General features: G+C 36.8%; 2 protein-coding genes across 2 annotated transcripts; both read left to right on the top strand.

Annotated features, from left to right (window-relative positions):
* The first annotated feature begins 30 nt into the window (after positions 1 to 30).
* TMEM59 (transmembrane protein 59) lies at positions 31 to 11565 on the top strand. The gene is made up of 8 exons (XM_034415128.3): positions 31 to 1030; positions 5329 to 5434; positions 6615 to 6712; positions 6837 to 6989; positions 7752 to 7833; positions 9231 to 9315; positions 10436 to 10544; positions 10895 to 11565. Exons 1-8 carry the CDS (start codon positions 842 to 844, stop codon positions 11045 to 11047), a joined length of 975 nt encoding a protein of 324 aa, XP_034271019.1. The 5' UTR covers positions 31 to 841; the 3' UTR covers positions 11048 to 11565.
* A 3143-nt stretch (positions 11566 to 14708) lies between these two features.
* LDLRAD1 (low density lipoprotein receptor class A domain containing 1) lies at positions 14709 to 20768 on the top strand. The gene is made up of 4 exons (XM_087889742.1): positions 14709 to 14830; positions 15270 to 15324; positions 17609 to 17773; positions 20560 to 20768. The coding sequence occupies exons 1-4, from the start codon at positions 14810 to 14812 to the stop codon at positions 20766 to 20768; spliced, it is 450 nt and encodes a 149-aa protein (XP_087745868.1). The 5' UTR covers positions 14709 to 14809.

Below are 20768 nucleotides of genomic sequence, written 5' to 3'. Positions count from 1 at the left end.
GCACAGAGAGAGAGAGAGAGAGAGAGAGAGAGAGAGAGAGAGAGAGAGAGAGAGAGATACCTGCCTGGTGGTGTTTTTGTTATGGGAAAAACCATTCGCTGAGGGGAGGGAGGGGAAAGTCTATGAGTTTAACATAATGGCGATTGGACAGAGAATTAATTTACAAAGGAGAGTGTTTACGCTGTTACATGGTTGTGTGGCGCTACCTGTAAACGTATCTCTCTCTGCCATCCAATTGGTCAGTGTTTCTCAACCTTGACAACATTTTTAGATTTCAAATCTCAGGATCTTCCCCCACCATGTTGTCTGAGGCAGGGGTGTCCAACCTTGGCCACTGTAAGCCTGGAGGACTTCAACTCCCAGAATTCCCCAGCCAGCTTTGAAGTCCGCCAGGCTTACAGTAGCCAAGATTGGAGACCCCTGGTCTGGAGGATTCTGGGAGTCGAAGTCACCTATATTAAAAGTTGCCAAGACTGCTTAACTTTGTAGTAAGGGAAGAAGATGCCCCTGACGATGCATATTGATAAAATAAGTGGAATAAAACTAGGTTGCGAGAAAGACTAACTTTTCCCTTCCTTTGTAAGCTTTCTTCTCCCCTCTCCCTTTATTAATGTTTAAATTGTACGGCTAGTATCAGTGTAGTCTGTTCTGAGGTCTACTTTTTTTTCCTCGGGAGAGAAAAAAAATCGTGGCAGAGAAACCCGGAAGTCAACCAAGCGGTTCTAATCCATTCGTAGCTCTCTGGCGCTCTGGCGTCCAGTCGGAACTGGGAAACTCAAGGTGGGAGTAACAAAAACAAACAGTCGAGGGAAGGAGTTGTGGGGGGGCGGTTGGCAACAAGATGGCGGCGGCGCGACGGAACCGTTTAGGGTCTCTCCTCCTGCTGGTCGTTCTGGGCTCTGAGACGGCTTGGGCTGACCTGGAGCCCGCTCCGAATACCCTCTCGGAAGCTTTTGAGCCGGCGTTGGGAAACACGCTTCTGTGTCAACGGACGTGCCAGAGCACTTATCCGCTCCATACCTACCCCAAGGTAAGAAATGGGAGAAGCGGCGGGGGCGGCTTCGCCCCTAAATCAGCCGCGGCTGGGCAAATGGTTTGCGGGGCTCCTCCTCCTCCTCCTCTCGGGGGGCTGGTTAAATGGGGGGGGGGAAAGTTTGTCGGAAGGAGGAGTCGAGAGGGGAGGTGCCTCTGTTTCCCCATGTGTGTGTGAACACACACACACACTTATTTATTTTTATTTTATTTATTTTGTCGAGTACGTAGATAATATATTATTATATATGTATATATAATATATTAGATAATATATAATATATTAGATAATATATATTATATATTATACACACACACACTTATTTATTTTTATTTTATTTATTTTGTCGAGTACATATTAGATAATATATATATTATTATATATATATAATATATTAGATAATATATATTATATATATATATAATATAATAGATAATATATAATATATTAGATAATATATAATATATATTATACACACACACTTATTTATTTTTATTTTATTTATTTTGTCGAGTACATATTAGATAATATATATTATACACACACACACAATTTATTTTTATTTTATTTATTTTGTCGAGTACATATTAGATAATATATATTTATATATATATAATATATTAGATAATATTATATATTATTTTATTTATTTATTTATTTATTTTATCGGACTTATATGCCGCCCTTCTCCACAGGGACTCAGGGCGGCTCACAGCAATAAGCGACTTAAATTCTCATTAAAACCCCATTCAGTCCAGTATATTATATATAATTATATATTAAATAATATATATATTAGATAAGCACGAATTGAATACATAAAATAAATACAATTAAAGGGAACATTAGGACAGGGACGGTAGGCACACTGGTGCTCTTATGCATGCCCTTTACAGACCTCTTAGGAATGGGGTGAGGTCAACAGTAGACAGTCTTAGGTTAAAAGTTTGCACGACAATAAAAATTTCGGGGGGTGGGGGGGGAGAGGTTTAGAAACAGGAAAGGACGCCATGCAGACAATATGCTAAAATGTTGTCAATGAAAGCAGGTTGGGTTATTATACAGGTAGTCCTCGACTTACAACAGTTCATTTATTGACCATTCAAAGTTACGACAGCACTGGAAAAAAGTGACCTAATGACCGGGGTTCACTTTGCAGTGTGCCTGGAGGGGGTCATGTGATCCGCTTTTGCGTCCTCCTGACAAGCAAAAGTTGATGGGGGAATCCAGATTCACTTTAACGACCATGTTTCTAACTTAACGAATGCAACGATTCGCTTAACAACTGCGGCAAGAAAGATGAGGCAAACTCGCTTAACAAGTGTTTCACTTAGCAACATAAATTTGGGACTCAGTTGTGGCCGTAACTCAAGGACTACTTGTACCATGGAAGCAGCCTCTGGTTCTTCCTCGGAGCAAGGCAGAGAGGCATCTTCTCGCTCCTGGCATGGGGAGCACCACTTTGGTTGTCCGTGAACCCCTTTAGCAAACGTAGGGCCTGCTTTTCTGAAGAGTGCTTCTCCAAGGTCTCAGGCTCGGTGCTGGTGCTTTCCAGATCAACGGTGGAATACAGGTAGTCCTCAACCTACGACCACAATTGAGCCCCAAATATCTACTGTTAAGTGAGATGTTAAGTGAGTTTCGTCCCATTTTGCGACCTTTCTTGCCATGGTTGTTAAGTGAATCACTGCAGTAGATCAGTTAGTAACACGGTTGTTAAGTGAATCTGGCTTCCCCCATCACTTTTGCTTGTCAAAAAGCTGCAAAAGGAGATCACATGACCTTGGGAGACAGCTACGGTCGTAAGCATGAACCAGTTGCCAAGCATCTGAATTTTGATTACATGATCACGGGGCTGCTACAAAGGTAGTAAGGGTGAAAAATAGTCATCAGTCACTTTTCATTGCTGCTGTAACTTTGAATGGTCACTAAATGAACTGTTATAAATCAAGGACTACCTGTAGAGCTTTCTAATCCCAGCTCAGATCATTGTCAGCTCAGGTGAGATGTAGGAGTTGCTACACATCGGGAGTGTGCCATATTCTGAAAGATTGAAATCCGCACAGACACAGACACATATTTTTCTCCTTTAATTTGTTGGCATGGAACAGACGACATTCAGTTGAACTTCTTTTTTTTTTGTAAGAAAGGAAAAGGAAGGAGTAAATTTCTTCCTCTGTATTGTTCCTTTCTTGGCCGATAGATGGGGCCCAACTGATCTACTCAGAATGAAACTCCAGTTTCTAGTTTATATTAATTCATTAAGCTATGAATAAGGTTCTCTGCTGCCTCCCTAATCTATGGTGGTAAGGATCATATTGAGTGGTATTTGCATATTCATGGCATCTTATTTATGTTTCTAGCACTTTTATTTGTATGTTAAATAGTGAAGGGAATATGAAATTGGAATACTGAGAAGTTGTCATCTTTCTAATATCTTACTGTGTTTCCCATACGACATGTCCCGAAAATAAGGCCAAGCTTGATTTTTCGGGTGGCCCTAAATATACGCCCTCCCCCCCAAAATAAGCCCTAGTGAGGGGCTGGGCATGGCCAGCACAGGAAGCAGCCCTTCCCTTCCCCGGTCACCTCACGGAGGTTCAGGCCCTTAATTGCTGCCCGCTGAGCCAGCGAGGGCTGTGCAACCCAGCCCAGATCTCCAGCTGCTGGCCTCCTCCCCCTTTTCCTGCCGATTGTTCTTTACTTGGGATTGCAGCCCAGACATACATCCCCAAAATGCTCCATCCGAAGCCTTCAGCCTTGCAATCCTGGCAGGGGCGTCCGTCAAAGAAAGAATGGTCTGCGTGTGTGACATAGAAAGAGAATGAAAGAGAGATCTGATCTAACCTTGCAGAGTTATCCAGGGTTGATAGCAATGTTCTCTCTGTCCCCCTCCCCTCTCTCACACACACGCACACACAGGTCCCTCATCCCCCAATCCTCCCAAGGCAGCCACATCCCTGCAAACTCCTGCACCTCCCGTACCTTCTGCCTTCCATGGTACCGACTGTGGACCTTGAGCGCCTGCTCCTGAGCCATGGTAGCGGCCCGCCTGCTCTCACCTAGGCGCTGCGTCTGCATAGCCTACACTACCAAGCCCCCCCCACACACACACAGCAGCAGCAGCAGCAGCAGCAGCTTCACTGCCCGGAGCTTCCTTGGCAGGGCGGCCAACAGCAGCAGAGACGCCTCCATGCACGGCGGGCAGAAGTTGGTGGCTGTGTGGTGGGGCAGTCAGGGAGAACTACAACGGTAGGCCTGGCGCATCCCGCAGCTGGGTGCTGGTCTCTCAGCAGAGATAGCTGAGGTGCTGCAGGTGTTGCTGGTGCCGCTGCCTCCGCCTGCGGAGGCCCTGGCCAGCCCCCTGCAGCCAAGCTCAGCTGCGGGTGAGGAGCGTTGGCCGTGGCTGGGCCGGCCGAGCTGTGTCTGTCGGGGCTGCCCTCGGCGCGGCTGCTGGGCACCTGGAAAGAGTAACGCTTCTGCTTTTGGCTGCATGCAAGGAAAGCAGCAGAAGCAGCAGAAGTCTTTCTTTTTCTCGCCCAAATTCTGCCTCTGCAGCTTCCAAATCCCAGCCAGGGCAGCAGCTGCTCTGGGAGTGTGATTCCCACTCTATGGTGATGGCTGGAGCTGGAGCTGGACCCTGCAGGGGGAGCTGGCTAAGGCCGTGGCTTCTGCACGGGTGCTGGTGGTGGGCGCCGGCGACATTGGCTATGAGCTCCTCAAGGACCTGGTGCTTACCGGCTTCGCCCACATTGACATGGTGAGGCCTGGGAGGTGTGCGAGCGGGGCGGGGACAGGCACTCGCACGGCTTGGTGCCTTTGGGCCACTCACGTTCTACACACACACACTGTGGGAGGGGAAGGGCTTGATGGCGGCTCACGGAGGGAGCCTCTCTCTGCCAGACTCCCGGCTGTGAGTGCGCAGGCCACCTGGGGCCTCCTGCACCCCCGAAATAAGACACCACCCCTGATAATAAGGCCAAGCCCTTATTACGGGGTTCAAAAGAAAATAAGACCCTGTCTTATTTTCAGGAAAACACGGTAATATTTATACATTTTGTATATAATTTTTTATTATAAACCAATGTATTAAACCATGGCATTCATCAACTGTTATATCGAACTTATCAAAACTTGGTCTTTCTGTTGAAAATGACATAGTGAAACAATTTGAAATATCATAGAAATTAAATTGTCCAGAATATACTTTATATTTTGTTATATACCGTATTGAGAACTTTTACAATAAGGTTATCAAAATCATTATGGTGTCTTTCTTGACATTTAATTATCAGGAAGAAGAACTCTATGCATGTCAAAGAGGTTGCAGATTATTTTCAATTTGTCAGTTTGTGGATGATGGAATTGATTTGAACCGGACCAAGATGGAATGTGACTCTGGTAATATAGTGAACTTTTTCAAGTTATAATAATTTTTTTCCCCAAATGTTTAGAGGAGTGTAGAAACATTTTGGTAACTTGGTAAATTGCAAGGAGGGTGTTGCCTAATCACAAAGGACACATAAGGCCTTCATGCAAATGAAATACAAGACAGAATGAGCCCCAAGTGCAAAGAAAAGATTAGCCCCCAAATCACAGCAAACTATTATTTCACAAAAGGAAAAGTGATCGAAATTAGAATATCTACCCTAGTTAACAGACAAACATACTGTAACTATCCCATTTTCAAACAGACAGACAATATATACTCTAGGCAAAACAGTTCCTATAATAACTGATGCAGAGCTCTACCAAGCCCTTCCCAGCTTACCAATTAGTGGTTAGAGCCACTAACAGCCTTCTGTTTTAGAAAGCCTTGTGGCTGGCTTCTAAAACTTCCTTTACCCCATTCTCCTTTCTGAAAAATTTTCAAGATTTACACATCAGAAAAAAGGGATATAATGCTTAAGCCATTTATTTTTATTTATTTAGTTCAGAGAGGTAAAAGTTAATTCAAAGGCTTATTGCCTTTTCACGAAAAAGTAATCGAATGGTTGATTTGGCTTATGACATAAGCCCAGTGAAGGTTTGCTTGCTTTCTGTTTTGATAACACTCTTCTGAAATCTTGTGCATTACAGTGTGGCACTTTATTCAACTGTAAACCCTACTGGCTTGACTAGTATTCCCCTCCCAAGTCAGTATGCATAAGAATAGACCCTTAGTTGATGTGTTGATACACATTTATGGAAAGTCTCTATTTTTCCCTTGTAATTTGTTTACATAGTTTTTCTGATTACATGCTTGCCTGATGTATAGTAAGTTACATCTCAAGAGATTTTAAAAAATAAAAGGATCTGCCTTCTACAAACAAAGGATCTACAGAAAGCTTTACCAAATTATTTCCCTGTGTCTCTTTTTAATATTCTGTCATTTAGTTATCTTGGATTTTGTTTACAGATTGTGAATGTTAAAATAGTTTGATCTCAGTTTGCATTTTTAAATACTGGCATGTTCTATTAGTATGGGTGTCAAGAAGTAGAGTCCAAAAATAATAGTATTAAATAGTGGTTTCATCTGTGCTTCATCACTGCTATGGAATCTGCAGTCCTTAAAACTGAGAGAATTGATGTTATTTTGCAGCATGTACTGAGGCATATACCTCCCAGTCTGATGAGCAATATGCTTGCCATCTTGGATGCCAGAATCAGTTACCATATGCTGAACTGAGACGTGAACAAGTAAGTAATCTCAACTGTTAAAGCAGAAGCAGTTGAAGTTCACTGCTTGTACTCCTATTCTGCAGCTAATTTACATGCATGTATAAAGAACACTTTTTTAAAAAAATCAACTTTTTATTTGTAGCTCATGTCCTTAATGCCAAAAATTCATCGACTCTTCCCACTTACCCTTGTAAGATCCTTCTGGAGTGATATGATGGAAACTGCCCATAGCTTCATTACCTCTACCTGGACTTTCTATCTTCAAGCTGATGATGGCAAAATACTGATATTTCAGGTACTTGCTAACTTGTGTCACTAGAATGTAAATGGGTTTGTACAAAGGTGCTTCCAATTCAGTTGTAAATTAAACTCTTGCCTATTTTTTTAATCTTAAATTAATTAGGTTTGTACTTTAAAATGCTTACGAACTAATGTATCTTGAGGAAGATGGGTAGCCCAGAAACACGAAAAATAAATATTTGTTTGTTTGTTTGTTTGTTTGTTTAAACAATTACAGGTAGATCTCAACTTCTCTCCAGAGAAGGGCAGCATATAAATTGAATAAATAAATAAATAAATAAACTTCAGACTACAATTGAGCCCCAAATGTCTGTTATTAAGCGAGACATTTGTTAAGTGAGCTTTGCCTCATTTTACAACCTTTCTTGCCATGGTTGTTATGTGAATCAATGCAGTTGGTAAGTTAGTCATATGTAAAGTTTCCTCATTGACTTTGCTTGTCAGAAGGTCAAAAAAGGGGATCACGTGACTCCAGGACACTGCAACTATCATAAATATGAGTTAGTTGCCAAGCATCTGAATTTTAATCATGTGGCCAGGGGGATGCCATAACAGTGAAAAACAGTCATAAGTCACTTTTCAGTTCCGTTGTAACTTCGAACAATCACTAAATCAACTGTTGTAAATCGAGGACCACCTGTAAATAAATAAAATAAATATGTGACTGCTTAAACTAAAATTATTAACTCCTGTGTATGATGATTTTAACTTTGTACACATCTTTTACACTAATTTGAAGATTTTATTATAATTTCAGTCCAAACCAGATGTTCAGTATGTACAAAGTCCTGATCAGGAAAACCAAGATTTGAAAGCATCTTCACTAGCTAAGACATCTTGTAAGTTACCAGAAAAAGTTGGGGACTATAACAGAAGTAATTGTGGATTATGAAAAGATGTTTTTATGCATTTATGAAAATGGTATATTTTTTAAATTAACGATTTAAGATTTCTTATCACCCTTTAATTGGTTTTCTGTACTGATGATAAGAAAATATAGAATTGAACATCAGATTAATTCAGTTTAATGACTAGAAACTCCATTATTTACACAAAAGGGGAAACTCGCTGTATGTGTGGCATGAATGAGTTCTGCCCCTCCAGAGTTCTGCTGGTAATTTACAAAGGCATTCATGCAAGTCTACTTCCTCAAGAAGAATTTCCTAATTGTAGACATACTGGTTAAGCATGTAGATGCCTTCCTAAATGTCACTAGTTAGACTTCAGAACAACTTTTAGTTTATATTAAAGCAGCTGAAGCGTATTTTTAAGTGAACAATAGCTGCCTTGGTGGCTGAACTCCAGCAGGACATAGCATGCTCATATAAATGTAAATATGCATATCTTTTTAGATGCTGTTTTCTTCCAGGACTTTTTTCTAGCAAAAGACAAACCAACTTTTTAGTTTTAGTTTATCAAAGAAAAAGCACAATGTTTAGCACAGTGATTTTTCTGGAAGAAATAAAGCTGGATGATTAGTAACAGTAATATTTACAACTTGAAAAACATGCATAGTAAAGCAGCTGAGTGTGCATATACACTTGTCATATTTTTCCTTTTTTAAAAAGCCTAAAGATGCAAAATGTATGGGGGGAATAGTTACAATTTTAAAAAACAAAAGCACAATTTTACAACTTAGGGAAAACACATGTGGCTGGATCCTATTTTGGAATAGGTCATTCCATTTTTTTCTTACCCGAAGTGAACTGAACTTCATTGATTCTAACAAAATTATGTGAGATGCAATGGTAATTATCATTTTGCTGTACCAATCTGTTGATTTCAGTGTATGTATGAGTGTGTCAGTGTGTAAGCCACATCAGTCAGACTAATGCTCCACAATTTATTTGCTTATGCAGCCTGTACAATTTTGCTGCTTTTGAAAGGTGACAAGATCATATCTAAAATATCTACAATACATTATAAAAATTACCATACGAATCACTGAGAATGAAAAACAGTCATAGCAAATACTTTTAATTAATTATATTCAATCATGCCAACACATTGATGGATTTGTTCAATCTGCAAATGCTCTATGAAAATATTTCAAATAGGGTATAATACAAGTTTTCTTTGGCATTTGATACCCTCTGTTTAACTTTTTGTTAAACTTTGCTTAACTTATTATTCCAGAATAATTTAACACATAGACTGAAAGGTGCAAAGGTTTGCTTTATATACCTATGATTTCATGATTAAAAGCTCAATAAAGTTTTATTATGATTTTTTTCAGTAGACTTACATTTGGGAGGACCACATGCACGTAAAGGATCTTTTGATGAGGATGAAACTGAGAGTTTCTTCAAATGTATTTCAATGTATGTATTTTTGGTATATGGAGTAATAGAAAAGCAGTATCTTTAGTTACCTACATTTAAGTTGACTAATTAACACAGTTAAGTTTTGACTTCTGTTGAATGATTCTTGACCAAACTTTTAAGAAATCAGCACCTGGTTATTTATGCTATACCCAGTTGTTCTGTAAAAGTAGAAAGCTGCACCATAAAGCATCACTTTTCCCTTCTCGACTGACATTCTTTATTTTTCACTGAATACTGCTTTCAAATCCAAGCTGTTCTGTACTATTGTTCTCTAAGTGATATCAAATTGAAGCAAAGCTGTGTATAATGTTGCTGGCTAAACGGAGTCTGAGATATGCTAACATGCCTATTATATTAATGAGAAATTGTTTTGTTGGTTTACTTTAGATAGTTATGGGTATTAGCTATGGAGCAAAGCATGATTTGACATTCTAGCTTGTCGCAAGCATTCCTGCTTCAGATGAAGTAAAAATTTATGATTAACTAAAGTTTTTTGAAATTGTTTCAGTCACGATGAGGAGAAAAGACATAATACATACAGAACAGATTGGACTATTGATGGATAAGATCTGAGTGTACAGTATTTTCAGTCACAAAAATGCTTTTTTACTTTTCTAACAAAGAGTGAGGCATTACTGGCAAGCCTTTGAATTTTTTACTTCCCCTACTTTTATTCCTCCAAAAGTTGTGGATGCTCCAACACTGGAGGTTTTTAAGAAGAAATTGGGCAACAATTTGCCTGAAAGGATATAGGGTTTGCTGCTTGAGCAGGGCATTAGTCTAGAAGACCTCCAAGGTCCCTTCCAATTCTGTCATTCTTTGGAGTTGGGGGGTTGGAAAATAGGTATGTCAAACCTCTTCTACTGCCTTTTTTCTAAATGAACAGTTATGCCAATTAGTATTTGGCTTTATGTTGGCTGTCTGTAATCATTCCTTACCTAAAACGGAGGCCATTTGAAATTCCTAAATTTTCAAATATACTCTTCTGAAACTACATTCAGGTTGTTGGGTTTAAATGTAAGAGCAAATTAGTTTTCAGTCAGGGAAATAATGTATAGAAAATATTTTCAATAAACCTCCAATTGTTTTAGGAATATTCTGTTTTCTTACCTTCTAGGAATTCTGGTTGGATATTAACAACCACTCTTCTCCTGTCTATACTTGTGTTGCTGTGGATTTGTTGTGCAACTGTTACTACTGCTGTTGAACAGTATGTTCCATCTGAGGTAAATTGTTACTTTATGTTATGCTATGGCTTTTATTCAGATTCTTTCTGATGGAAATATGTGATCAAATAAACCTGTTGTTAGGGTTTGTAAATAACCCAAAATTATTCATAAATAAAATTATTCATTTCATAAAATAAGCATGCAATTTTAATATCTATTTGGTTTGTAAGAAATATTAAGAAAGGGGCTTCATTAAGTGCGAAACACAGTGATCTCTCAGGGACTTATGGCCATCTTGGGAGCCTCCATATATACATGGCATACATGTATCTCCACAGATAATAGTTCTGTTGTGAAAGCTGCAATTAAATGGCCCATTTTAATCCCATTTTGTTTTCTTTTTCTAGAAGCTGAGTATCTATGGAGACTTGGAGTATATGAATGAACAAAAATTGAATCAATATCCAACTTCTGCTCTTGTAATAGTAAAATGTAAAGCTGATGAACAAGAAGCAGGACCTCTGCCTACAAAAGTTAACTTAACTCAATCAACAATATAAAATGGAAAAACAGATTTATTAATCTAATTCTTTGACTTCTGTTAATTCTGGTAGCTTTTTTAAATTGAAGAGGCCTTGGAATAAGTTAGCTAGTGTTTAGATTCAAACAAAATTGCAGAATCAAAGAAGGAATGGAATTCAGCCTCTTTCAGCAGTCAAGCAAATCACATGGGGTACAAGGAGTTTGTAGCGCATTTACACTTGTCTATGTTTTCTTAGATTACTAAAAGTCCTAAGTATTTGTCTATGCATTGACATTTGTATATTATGAACATATGTCAGAAAATATATTTGGAATCTGTTTCAAAAAGTGTAATAACTTTTTGGTAGTCAAAGGCACTTTAAGTTATCTTAGCTGTGGATAAATTAAATGACTGGAGCATAGCTTGCAAACTCTTTACCATTTCAAACATCTCTTTTTCCACAACTAAAAATAAATTTTTGTTAACCTTATGCCTGTTTCCTCTGTTAAAATAATTGTGGGTCAGAAATAAACTTTAATAAAATCCTTCTAGATATTAGAGTGTCACTTGCATTGCATTCCATAACAAGCCTTATAAAATTAGACAGCATTCTCTGTATGAAAGAAGAATATGACTAGAAATCTTGTTTGACTTCATCTATGAAATATTTAACATGAACTTAATGGACTTATAAGTAGAAAACATGATTTTCCTCTCAAAAGTTCTTCCCTATCCATATTTTTATGTTCTAGAAAATGCAATTGAAAGCTATTGCCTTTAAAATTAAATTTGATATATTCATGCGTGTTACAGTGGAAATTTGTTTAGTGTTAAAAAGAAGGCTCTAAAATCTTTGTTCCATGTTAATAGAATATTTTGGAAAAACACCCCTGAACAACTACAAAAGGCTGAATATTATCTCTGGACTGTTTTTAAAAAACAAATATAACTCTTCTGAGCATTAGCTCTTAGTATACATGATAACTTCTACTATATTAATTATTTTTGTTTTAATTTGCAGGCATTAATTAAATTGTTCTAATTACTTCAACTAGAATTGCTTTACATTATTTCTTTTTGAATTCCAACTCTATGATGTTTCTGTCTCTCAGGTGCAGCTTTAATGCTAAACACAGGTTACATTAAACATACCTGTGTAGGTTGAAAGAAAGTTGTATATTCTCTTTAATGTAATGGAGGCTCTTTAATATATTACAATGAATTTGTTCAGTGTGAGAAACATGAACAAAACCATAATCGTCATTCTACAAAAAAATCATTAAAAGAGCCAGTTTTTATAATATTCAGCTTTTCTTTCTTTAGTAGGCAAAGCCTACTTCAATGATCTTATTATACAAAACGTAAGGTTCTGCTCTGAGAACAATTCTGAAAATTCCTCAAGCGGGTTAGATGGGAGAACTAAGCCTTTCTATGCTAGATAATCTCACAATAGAAGCAGTCTCTAATTCCCTGCTATGAATATATCACCATAGCCTATTAAAAATGAAGCCAATTGTATAGGATATAGGAAATAGAAGTGCAAAAGTTTCAAAAGCTAATGAACCTGCTAATTAAAACAATTCCCAGAACCTCTGATCAAAAAACTAGTAGAAAATCTAGATTTGAATGAATTTTATTTTTTGCCCTTTATCTCGGAATCTCCAGGAATAAAATTTGAAAAAACAGAGAATATGGTTTCTTGGGGGGGGGGGGGTTAAAAAGGAAAATACTGTGTATCACAACTTTTCAAGATCATTTTGATCCTAATGTAAACAAGTATAAAATTATATGTGCTTCAAAATATATCTCGAAATAAGAAAATATGTGTTTCAAATTATACCTCAAAATTAGTTTGACCTAGTCATGCTCAATGAATCTGTTTTAAGCTACAGTGAGATATCTGAATCTTTCATAACTATAGAGATCTACAAAATACATCTATTGTGAATGTGGTTCCCAGTACAGATCATCTCAGGCAGAATGTAGATATTCCCAATCTACACATTCACAAGGCAAAAAATGCTCACGCACACAGAATTATTCTGGCCGTTCCCTCTTTGCTGGAAAGAAAAACATTTGGAGTTATTTTAAATTCTGGCAGAACTCCATAATCTGCACTGAAGCAAGTCATAGCTGTGATTTCCTAGAACTTCTCATTACAGTGTGGATGTGTCTGGGACCTAAGGATGTCCAGCTAATTAAGATACGAAAAATCTTATGAGAACTATGGTTTTGAATAAATTTAGCCAAGAATCTGCAATAAGATGAGTGTTTTTCACTGTATTGTGATAAGTCTCCTGTTTTAAGGAGACTGATCAGGACTGAGGCTTAAATACCTAATTCTATAATTTAATCAGATAAATAAATTATAGAATTAGGTGTTTAAGGCTTAGTCTTTATCAATTTGGGCACCAAATTAATTTTAGTGTAATTTGTATTGATTTTTAAAAACGTATCTAGGAAGTGAAGATACCATGCGAGTCACTCACTAGAAGATAAATGATTTCATTTGCGAAGTACCATAATTTGCCATTATCCCCAAGGTAGGAAGATTGAACTGGGATGTGAACTCTAGAAAGATTTTGACACAGGCATATCACCGGTTTTCCATCCTATAGCTTATTCTGTATGCTTTATTTAGATCCTCTGCAAAATTAGTCCTCTGCACTTATTTTAAGTAAATCTGAGGTTAAATTTAAATGCAGAAAGATCTTCAGGCAATTTTTAAAGATTGCTCTTTCCACAGCAAAATAAATAGATTCTTATCTCAAAATTTAAATAGATTATTTTTTTCTAAAATTCCAGTTACTGTGACAATGGGCTGTATATTAATTAATCTGTTACATATAGACTGAACACCATATGGATGTTATTAATGTACTGTACTGTATGTAGTAATCCCCAATATGATGGGGATATATGTAGCTCGAGGCTGTCTAGTTGAAAATCACTTGTTAGAAATAAGATACTTCTGTTCATTTCAAACAGCTAAATCCATGCTGTTTAAAAAGTATCTTCTTTAAATTTTTTAAACATCTCATACCATTAAAGGTTATCCCAAATTTAAAAACTAAATTGGTGTTTTTCCTATACCAATTACGTTATAAATTACACTGGTCAAAGAGACAAATCCAGTTAAAAAAATTGCAACTATGAACTACTTCAGTAACAGTTCTAGGTTTGGCTAATTAAGAACCAAAGCCACAGGTGAGCACTCAAAAATTGAAAAAGTATGCTCACATCATGTGTTTATATCATTATAGCTTTACAAAGGGGTTTTGTTTCACAAATGGTTGTCTTTACATATAAAGAAATAATTTAAAAGTTAAGTTGGGTTATTTCCTGACCTTTCAAAGCAACATCATTCTTGCCTACAATTAGTTTGTTCTTGCCTATAAATTATTGCTATTTATGAAATTTACTTACCGGTATGTGTCTAGCAGTGGCTGAATCATCATTGGTAATTTTCTTTGAAGGCTGAAAAGCACAACATAAACTAAAGGGGATTTTTCCCTCCTTTATGCTTACTTCTGTTTTCTTCAATATGATAGGGATGAAGTCCTACATAAAAGAAGAAAAGAGTCATTCTCTTTTGTTCTTTTGTTTCTCTTAGTAACCAGGTAACCCAACCCCAGGTATGTAATCTGGTGGCTTGGTCTCTTAATCAACACACCACTTAATAAAAGCTAGCTCCTCTTTCTGTCTTGAGTAGTAACACCACTTTAACACTGATGTTTGAATGGTTAGAACAATTTTCTCTTTCTTGTCAGTATAATCCAGCTCGGCTTCTAGAAGGAAAATGAACAGAACTTACCCACAGGTAATCAGCCATCCCTTTAGGATAATTATAATTACTCTTATTGGATTTAAATAACAATTTTTCTTTCCTGCAAACAAACTACAAATGCTAGAATATCATACGCAAGTTACTTTAGTACCATAGCAGAAAGTTGAATGAAATATAATTGAATATTTTTATATTTACACCGTTCTCCAAATATGCATAATGATGTAGTATTTTTTAATTTACTTCAGTTATTTTTCTTGTATCCCTCAAGGTTTCTTTAATTTGATCTCAGCATTAATACCCTGTGTAATGACCCAAAAGTGCTGCAATGTGCTTCATGGTTATGCATCTTCAGAGCTCCTGAACTTGGCCTCCTGGTCCAAATCTACTGCCTTAACTGATGTAGCTACTAAAGTAGTTACTTGCTTTAAAGATCTTGGCTCAATATTTATTTTATTTTTATTAATTATAGAATATTGATACGGATTCACTGGGTTCAACCAAATTCCATCTCACTGATAAGAAAGGTAAAAAGTTCTGAATACTTATTCAGTGACAAAGTACTAGATGCTTATTATGTATGTTGAAGTGATTTTTTGGGGAGACTAGAAAATACAGTCACAGCACACGAATACACACACACAGTTAATGTTGTCATATGAAATTTTTACAGTTTTGAATTAGAAAATTGTTAACGGTGTATAATTATGTTAGAAATAGAAAAATGCTACCCATTCAAAAATGACTTCTCATAGATTACAACTAGGAAATGTATATTATATTATGAAACTTGGAACAGAGAGAGGTATCATTATCTAATTCCATATTAAATGTTAATTTAATCAATTTAACAACATTTGTGATTTAAGTGTAACTATTACTACATTTTCCAAGATACTAGAATAGTGGATGGATAGATGGATGGATGGACAGATGGAAAATGTGGCTGTACAAATGGAAAACAGGATAGCATTTTTAAATATTATTATTCATTTTTCACTTCTTTATATGCATATATTCCCAATCCTACTAGCTGAGGATTCTGTCAGTGATAGTGCAAAACAACTGGAAGACAAGAAATTGTACAAAGATGTACTAGCATTTTACAATTTTGAGTAAGAGACTTTGTAGAATTTCAGGATAGACTCATAGCATTATAAAAGGATAACAGTTATTATTTTACTTAATTTTTCTAAAACATTTATATGGCCACCCAACTCACACAAGACATACAAAAAGGGAAAAAATCATAACCAACAAATACAAAATCAGCATATACAATTAAAAGCTAATAAACAAAAATAAAAAGAGGTGATTGGGGCAGAGGTATATTATAATTCCTCAGCATGGGTCTCTACACACCTGATCTGTCGTACAAGAAGAGAAGCATGTCTTCCCTGCCTTTCTAAAGGTCTGTAGGATGATACGTACATCCATATTTACGCTAAAGAAAAAGAGACATATGCACTTGAAAAGGAAATGGGAAAAATAAATGACACAATTTTCTCTGAATAACATCAATGGAAGGATCTGATATCACTCATCGGTACAGAATAACAGTAGAAATATTGAGAAATTTATTCTCTGTTAAGCTACTTAAAGATTGGAAAACTAAACCCCAAAATGTGATAAATATATTTCTCTTGGGCTTGGAATCCTGTTTATTTCCTTAGTTTTCTTGTAGTGTTAATTGCACAAGAGGCATAGCTTGGAACACACCCTTTACCTACAAAAGAATCAGATTCAGTCTTCAATCTGTCCATTTAGGAAAGAAGATTACAAACAGGAGGTTAAAAAAATATCTTCCAAACAACCTAAAGAATATTGTCTGAATAAGGACCCTAAATTTCTAAAATAAATGGCGTAAAAGACAAATGTATTTGTTTATTAGATTTACCATATAATTTGATGAAGACCAATTTGGAGTCCAGCTGGACAAAATAGTCATTGTGTTCCATGACATTAAGGCAAAAGGAAGTCCCATTAGATGAGTGTTTCTCAATTTCAGCAACTTTAAGATGGGATGGACTTCAATTCCTAAAATTTCCCAGCCAGTGTGAAGTCCACCCATCTTAAAGATCCTGAAACTGAGAAACACTGCATTAGATTTTGCTTTAAAAGATTTGGATAAATTAAAACATTACAAAATTCATGCAGCTCTGCAGGTTTTATTTTTAATGTGAATAGATCATATGGTCCATGACAAGAGCAAAGACTTTTAAGGATATACTGAATATTTTATATGAAGGAAAAAGTAAAGTCTCCTGCAAATCAGGTTCAGATGATGGCTAACTTCTCTGTTGTTTTCCTGGCAATGATACAGAAGTGTTTTGACACTGACATCTTCATGATTTATTTTTATTTATTTATTTGTCGAGTACATATTAAATTATAGATAGATAGATAGATAGATAGATAGATAGATAGATAGATAGATATGTATAAGCATGAATTGAATACATAAAATGAATACAATTAAAGGGAACGTTTATACAATTATATTATATAATAGATACAATTAAAGGGATGTTCTTTTTTTAAATTTCCCATCGAGCTACGGCCCTGGCATTCCTAGTAATCTCCCTCGCAGAATCCAATCAGGTCCAAGTTGCTTACATTTTTGTGATCTGCTACGATCAGGCAAGCGCTGCTCATGGTATGGAGTAAATTGCAATGATGGTTAGAATCCATGTATTTCCCCCATGCCACTCCAATGGTCTTATGTAGGTCTTTTAGAAAGGAATTAATTGTTGGGAGTTGGTGGAAGCCAATAATATGCGCATGAGTTTTGCAGTAGTTTTCTTTCAATAGCAGGTGCCACTCTTGACCAACTGGACTGCTGCAGAAAGTGTTTTTCATGGACCCTTTGTACACGACGATGCATCTGTGTATCTGCCATTAGTCTTATTATACTTGGTATAATCATTGCCATCATCGCATTGACTGTGATCATCGGCATTCCTCCTCCTACCCCAGGTCAGTTATTTCCAGATTTCAGTTTTAGTCTGACATCTACACCACAGGAAGAACAATCATGGCTTTTTCAGTATGTTGGATGGTGACAGTGTTGTCTGAAATATCAAGAGTTAAAAGAAAGAAGAACTTAAATTGTTTATCAAAATAACCAGTAATGGACATTTTTAAAGCACGGTTTGATATGTCACCGGTAACCACTTTAGAGGGACTCATATGCTTTCTGTGCTCTTTGTAAAGTTTTGCTGTCAGGGAAATATCTATTGATTGTAACATTTACATAGTGGATGTTTTTTTAATTTAATATTATATGTATCTTCCATAAATAGCTGTCTATGGACTGATTCAGATACTCTCATCTCAAAACAGTGTTGCCATGGTTGCAGCTAGATGCTAGAAATGACTATTCTAGCCTTATGACCTAGCATCAGTAAGTCTCTTTTGAGTCACTATTGACTTTTCAAACATAACCATGCAGTTTTCTTGGCAATAGGATGGACATGTTTTGTCATGCCATCTTTTAGTGTTTCCTAGTCTAACAAACCAGCCCTGATCCTGTTTAGTTTCTGGGCAAAGCTGTATCTGTACTCAAATAAATCAACATACAACCCATAAATAAATCACTTGATCACCTCTTTCTCTGCCCAACTGACATGAGCATGGCAACATTGTTATGGTGGATTTAGACTAAACTACGTCCACTAAATCTAGGGAAGCTAAATGATACATCTAAAGAATATTATTTCCCTCTTAATAAAAATGCATCTATTTCTTTAAAAAAACTAAGTTTATGGAATACCACATTTATGTTATGCAGGACAGCATGTCATTATCATAAGCAGTGAAGGTAGTGCAGCCTCATATACTATTTTTGTCTCACTCCATCCCTCATTTACCCATTTAAGTGGGAAGGTCTAAAATGAGATTCTAAGGTTATCAGTACATCAGTTGGATGCAACCTTCCTTCCAGATTTCCTTCCTTAAACTGGGAAGATCAGGGTGAAGGTGGCAGAGTCACCTTACATAACCTTTCTATGTTTATACATGCTATAGTAGAGTATAAAAGAGACTTATTAAATGAGAGATAGGACAAATCTCTTAATTGTATGTCAGCTATATAATTATCCAAACTGCTTTTTTGAGTCGGATGCTGTGACATCCATAATATAATTGGCCAACATTTATCTAAATGAGTGTTAATAATTCCACTTTGATATACTGTCAGTTTGCAATTTGCATCAAGTTTCATACCTTTTGAAGATGAATTTGACTGCCACTAAAAGGTACATGATCTAATAAAATTAATATTGTGACTGTCAAAACACCAAGTGCTCAATGCTTTGTAGGACATATATGAAATGTATGTAGATGTAGCTAGTTTTTCTTTTCCAAGTAGACCAATTCTCCTTTAATTCTCATGCTGCTCTAAATTCAAAGTTGCTTTTACCATGATATAATTACCATGATATCTGTTACAATATTATATAACTGGCTTTTTATAGGTATTCCTCGACTAGCAACAGTAATGGAACCTGCCCTTTACAGCGGAAACGGTCTTAAATGGGTCACCCATGTGACCAAACTGATTTGACAACTTTTGCAGCAGTCATTAAGTGATTAAGTCATTAAGCAAACCAATTGTTCACTATAGCTGGATTTGCTGAAAACCAGAAGTAAATGCTGGGTTTTGGCAAAAACATTGTAAAACCTGGTCACATGACCACAGGACACTGCAAAAGACTGCAAATGTATGCCAGTTGCTAAGGGCCTAACGCGCAGTCACATGACTGCAGGGAGGGTTCAGCCATCAGAATTTCAGAACTGGGTTGTAAAAACTCCTGGGGAGGTCCATCATAACTCTGAATGGTCCCTAAGTCGCTGGTCATAAGTCAAGGAATACATGCATACACTTCAATTAATATTTGACACATAGTATATGTGACAGGATATGTGACATGACATATGTGACATGAAAAAGGCATAAATCTTTTGATATTCGATTTCCAAACTTCACATAATTCCAATTATTGGCCAGAAGGGGCTGAAGAGGGGGCTTAGCCATCTGAATCTGTAAGGTAATTATAGTGTTAGAGACAGAGGTGGGTTTCAGCAGGTTCTGACCAGTTCTGGAGAACTGGTAGTGGAAATTTTGAGTAGTTCAGAGAACTGGTAGTAAAAATTCTGACTGGCCCCGCCCCCATCTATTTTCTGCCTCCCAAGTCCCAGCTGATCGGGAGGAAATGGGGATTTTGCAGTAACCTTCCCCTGGATGGGAGAGGGAATGGAGATTTTACAGTATCCTTCCCCTGCCATGCCCACCAAGCCACGCCCACCAAGCCATACCATGCCCACCAAGCCACACCCACAGAACCGGTAGTAAAAAAATTTGAAACCCACCGCTGGTTAGAGAGACTAACTATGCTCTCCTGCAAATGACATTTTATAGTTTTGATGGTTTTACTGCTTTTAATTTTTGAGTATTTGTTGTATAATTTTTGACTATTTGTTGTACAGTACTGTTCTTTGTGGTTTTAACTTTGTATACTGCCCAGAGTCTTAGTAAGTGTCAACTTGTTCTGTGATAGTTCTGAAGAAATTATGTTAAATTCAGTTTTAATAGAAAAATGGAAAGAAGGAATTATAGTATCTGAAGATTAATTATACCTGTAGATCTAAAACCTCAATTTGAATTGCATCAAATTTCATAGAGGTATATACTGCAGTACTGTTAGTTCTGATTATTGAGTGTCAGTATTTACAATTTGTTTGCTCTTGGTTTTATTTTTCAGTTAACCGTTTATGTGTGACTACCAGTAAGCAGACAGGCTTTTTATGTGATAACAGAGAGACCTGCCTTTCAGCCAGTGAAGTTTGTGACACAAGACAAAATTGTGCCAATGGGGAAGATGAGCAAGAAGCATTATGTAGTAAGAGCTTTATGTTATGCCCTTCCTCTTGTCTTCTTCATATCACAATATTTTTCTCTAGGATATCTTAG

Source organism: Pantherophis guttatus, chromosome 3, assembly GCF_059756535.1.
Source record: "Pantherophis guttatus breed Tessera chromosome 3, ASM5975653v1, whole genome shotgun sequence".
NCBI classification, from domain to species: Eukaryota; Metazoa; Chordata; class Lepidosauria; order Squamata; family Colubridae; genus Pantherophis; species Pantherophis guttatus.
The sequence above is the reverse complement of the archived record's forward strand: the minus strand, read 5'-3'. Positions and strand labels throughout refer to the sequence as shown.

What these genes read in the sequence shown, in the direction of transcription:
- TMEM59 (XM_034415128.3), top strand. Translation starts at nt 842, where the DNA reads ATGGCGGCGGCGCGACGGAACCGTTTAGGGTCTCTCCTCCTGCTGGTC. An exon ending in CAAGATGGAATGTGACTCTG is followed by an intron (nt 5,435 to 6,614) that starts GTAATATAGTGA and finishes GTTATTTTGCAG; the next exon opens with CATGTACTGAGGCATATACC. An exon ending in AACAGTATGTTCCATCTGAG is followed by an intron (nt 10,545 to 10,894) that starts GTAAATTGTTAC and finishes TTCTTTTTCTAG; the next exon opens with AAGCTGAGTATCTATGGAGA.
- LDLRAD1 (XM_087889742.1), top strand. Translation starts at nt 14,810, where the DNA reads ATGAACAGAACTTACCCACAG. An exon ending in CCATCTCACTGATAAGAAAG is followed by an intron (nt 15,325 to 17,608) that starts GTAAAAAGTTCT and finishes TTCTTTCAATAG; the next exon opens with CAGGTGCCACTCTTGACCAA. An exon ending in CATTCCTCCTCCTACCCCAG is followed by an intron (nt 17,774 to 20,559) that starts GTCAGTTATTTC and finishes TTTATTTTTCAG; the next exon opens with TTAACCGTTTATGTGTGACT.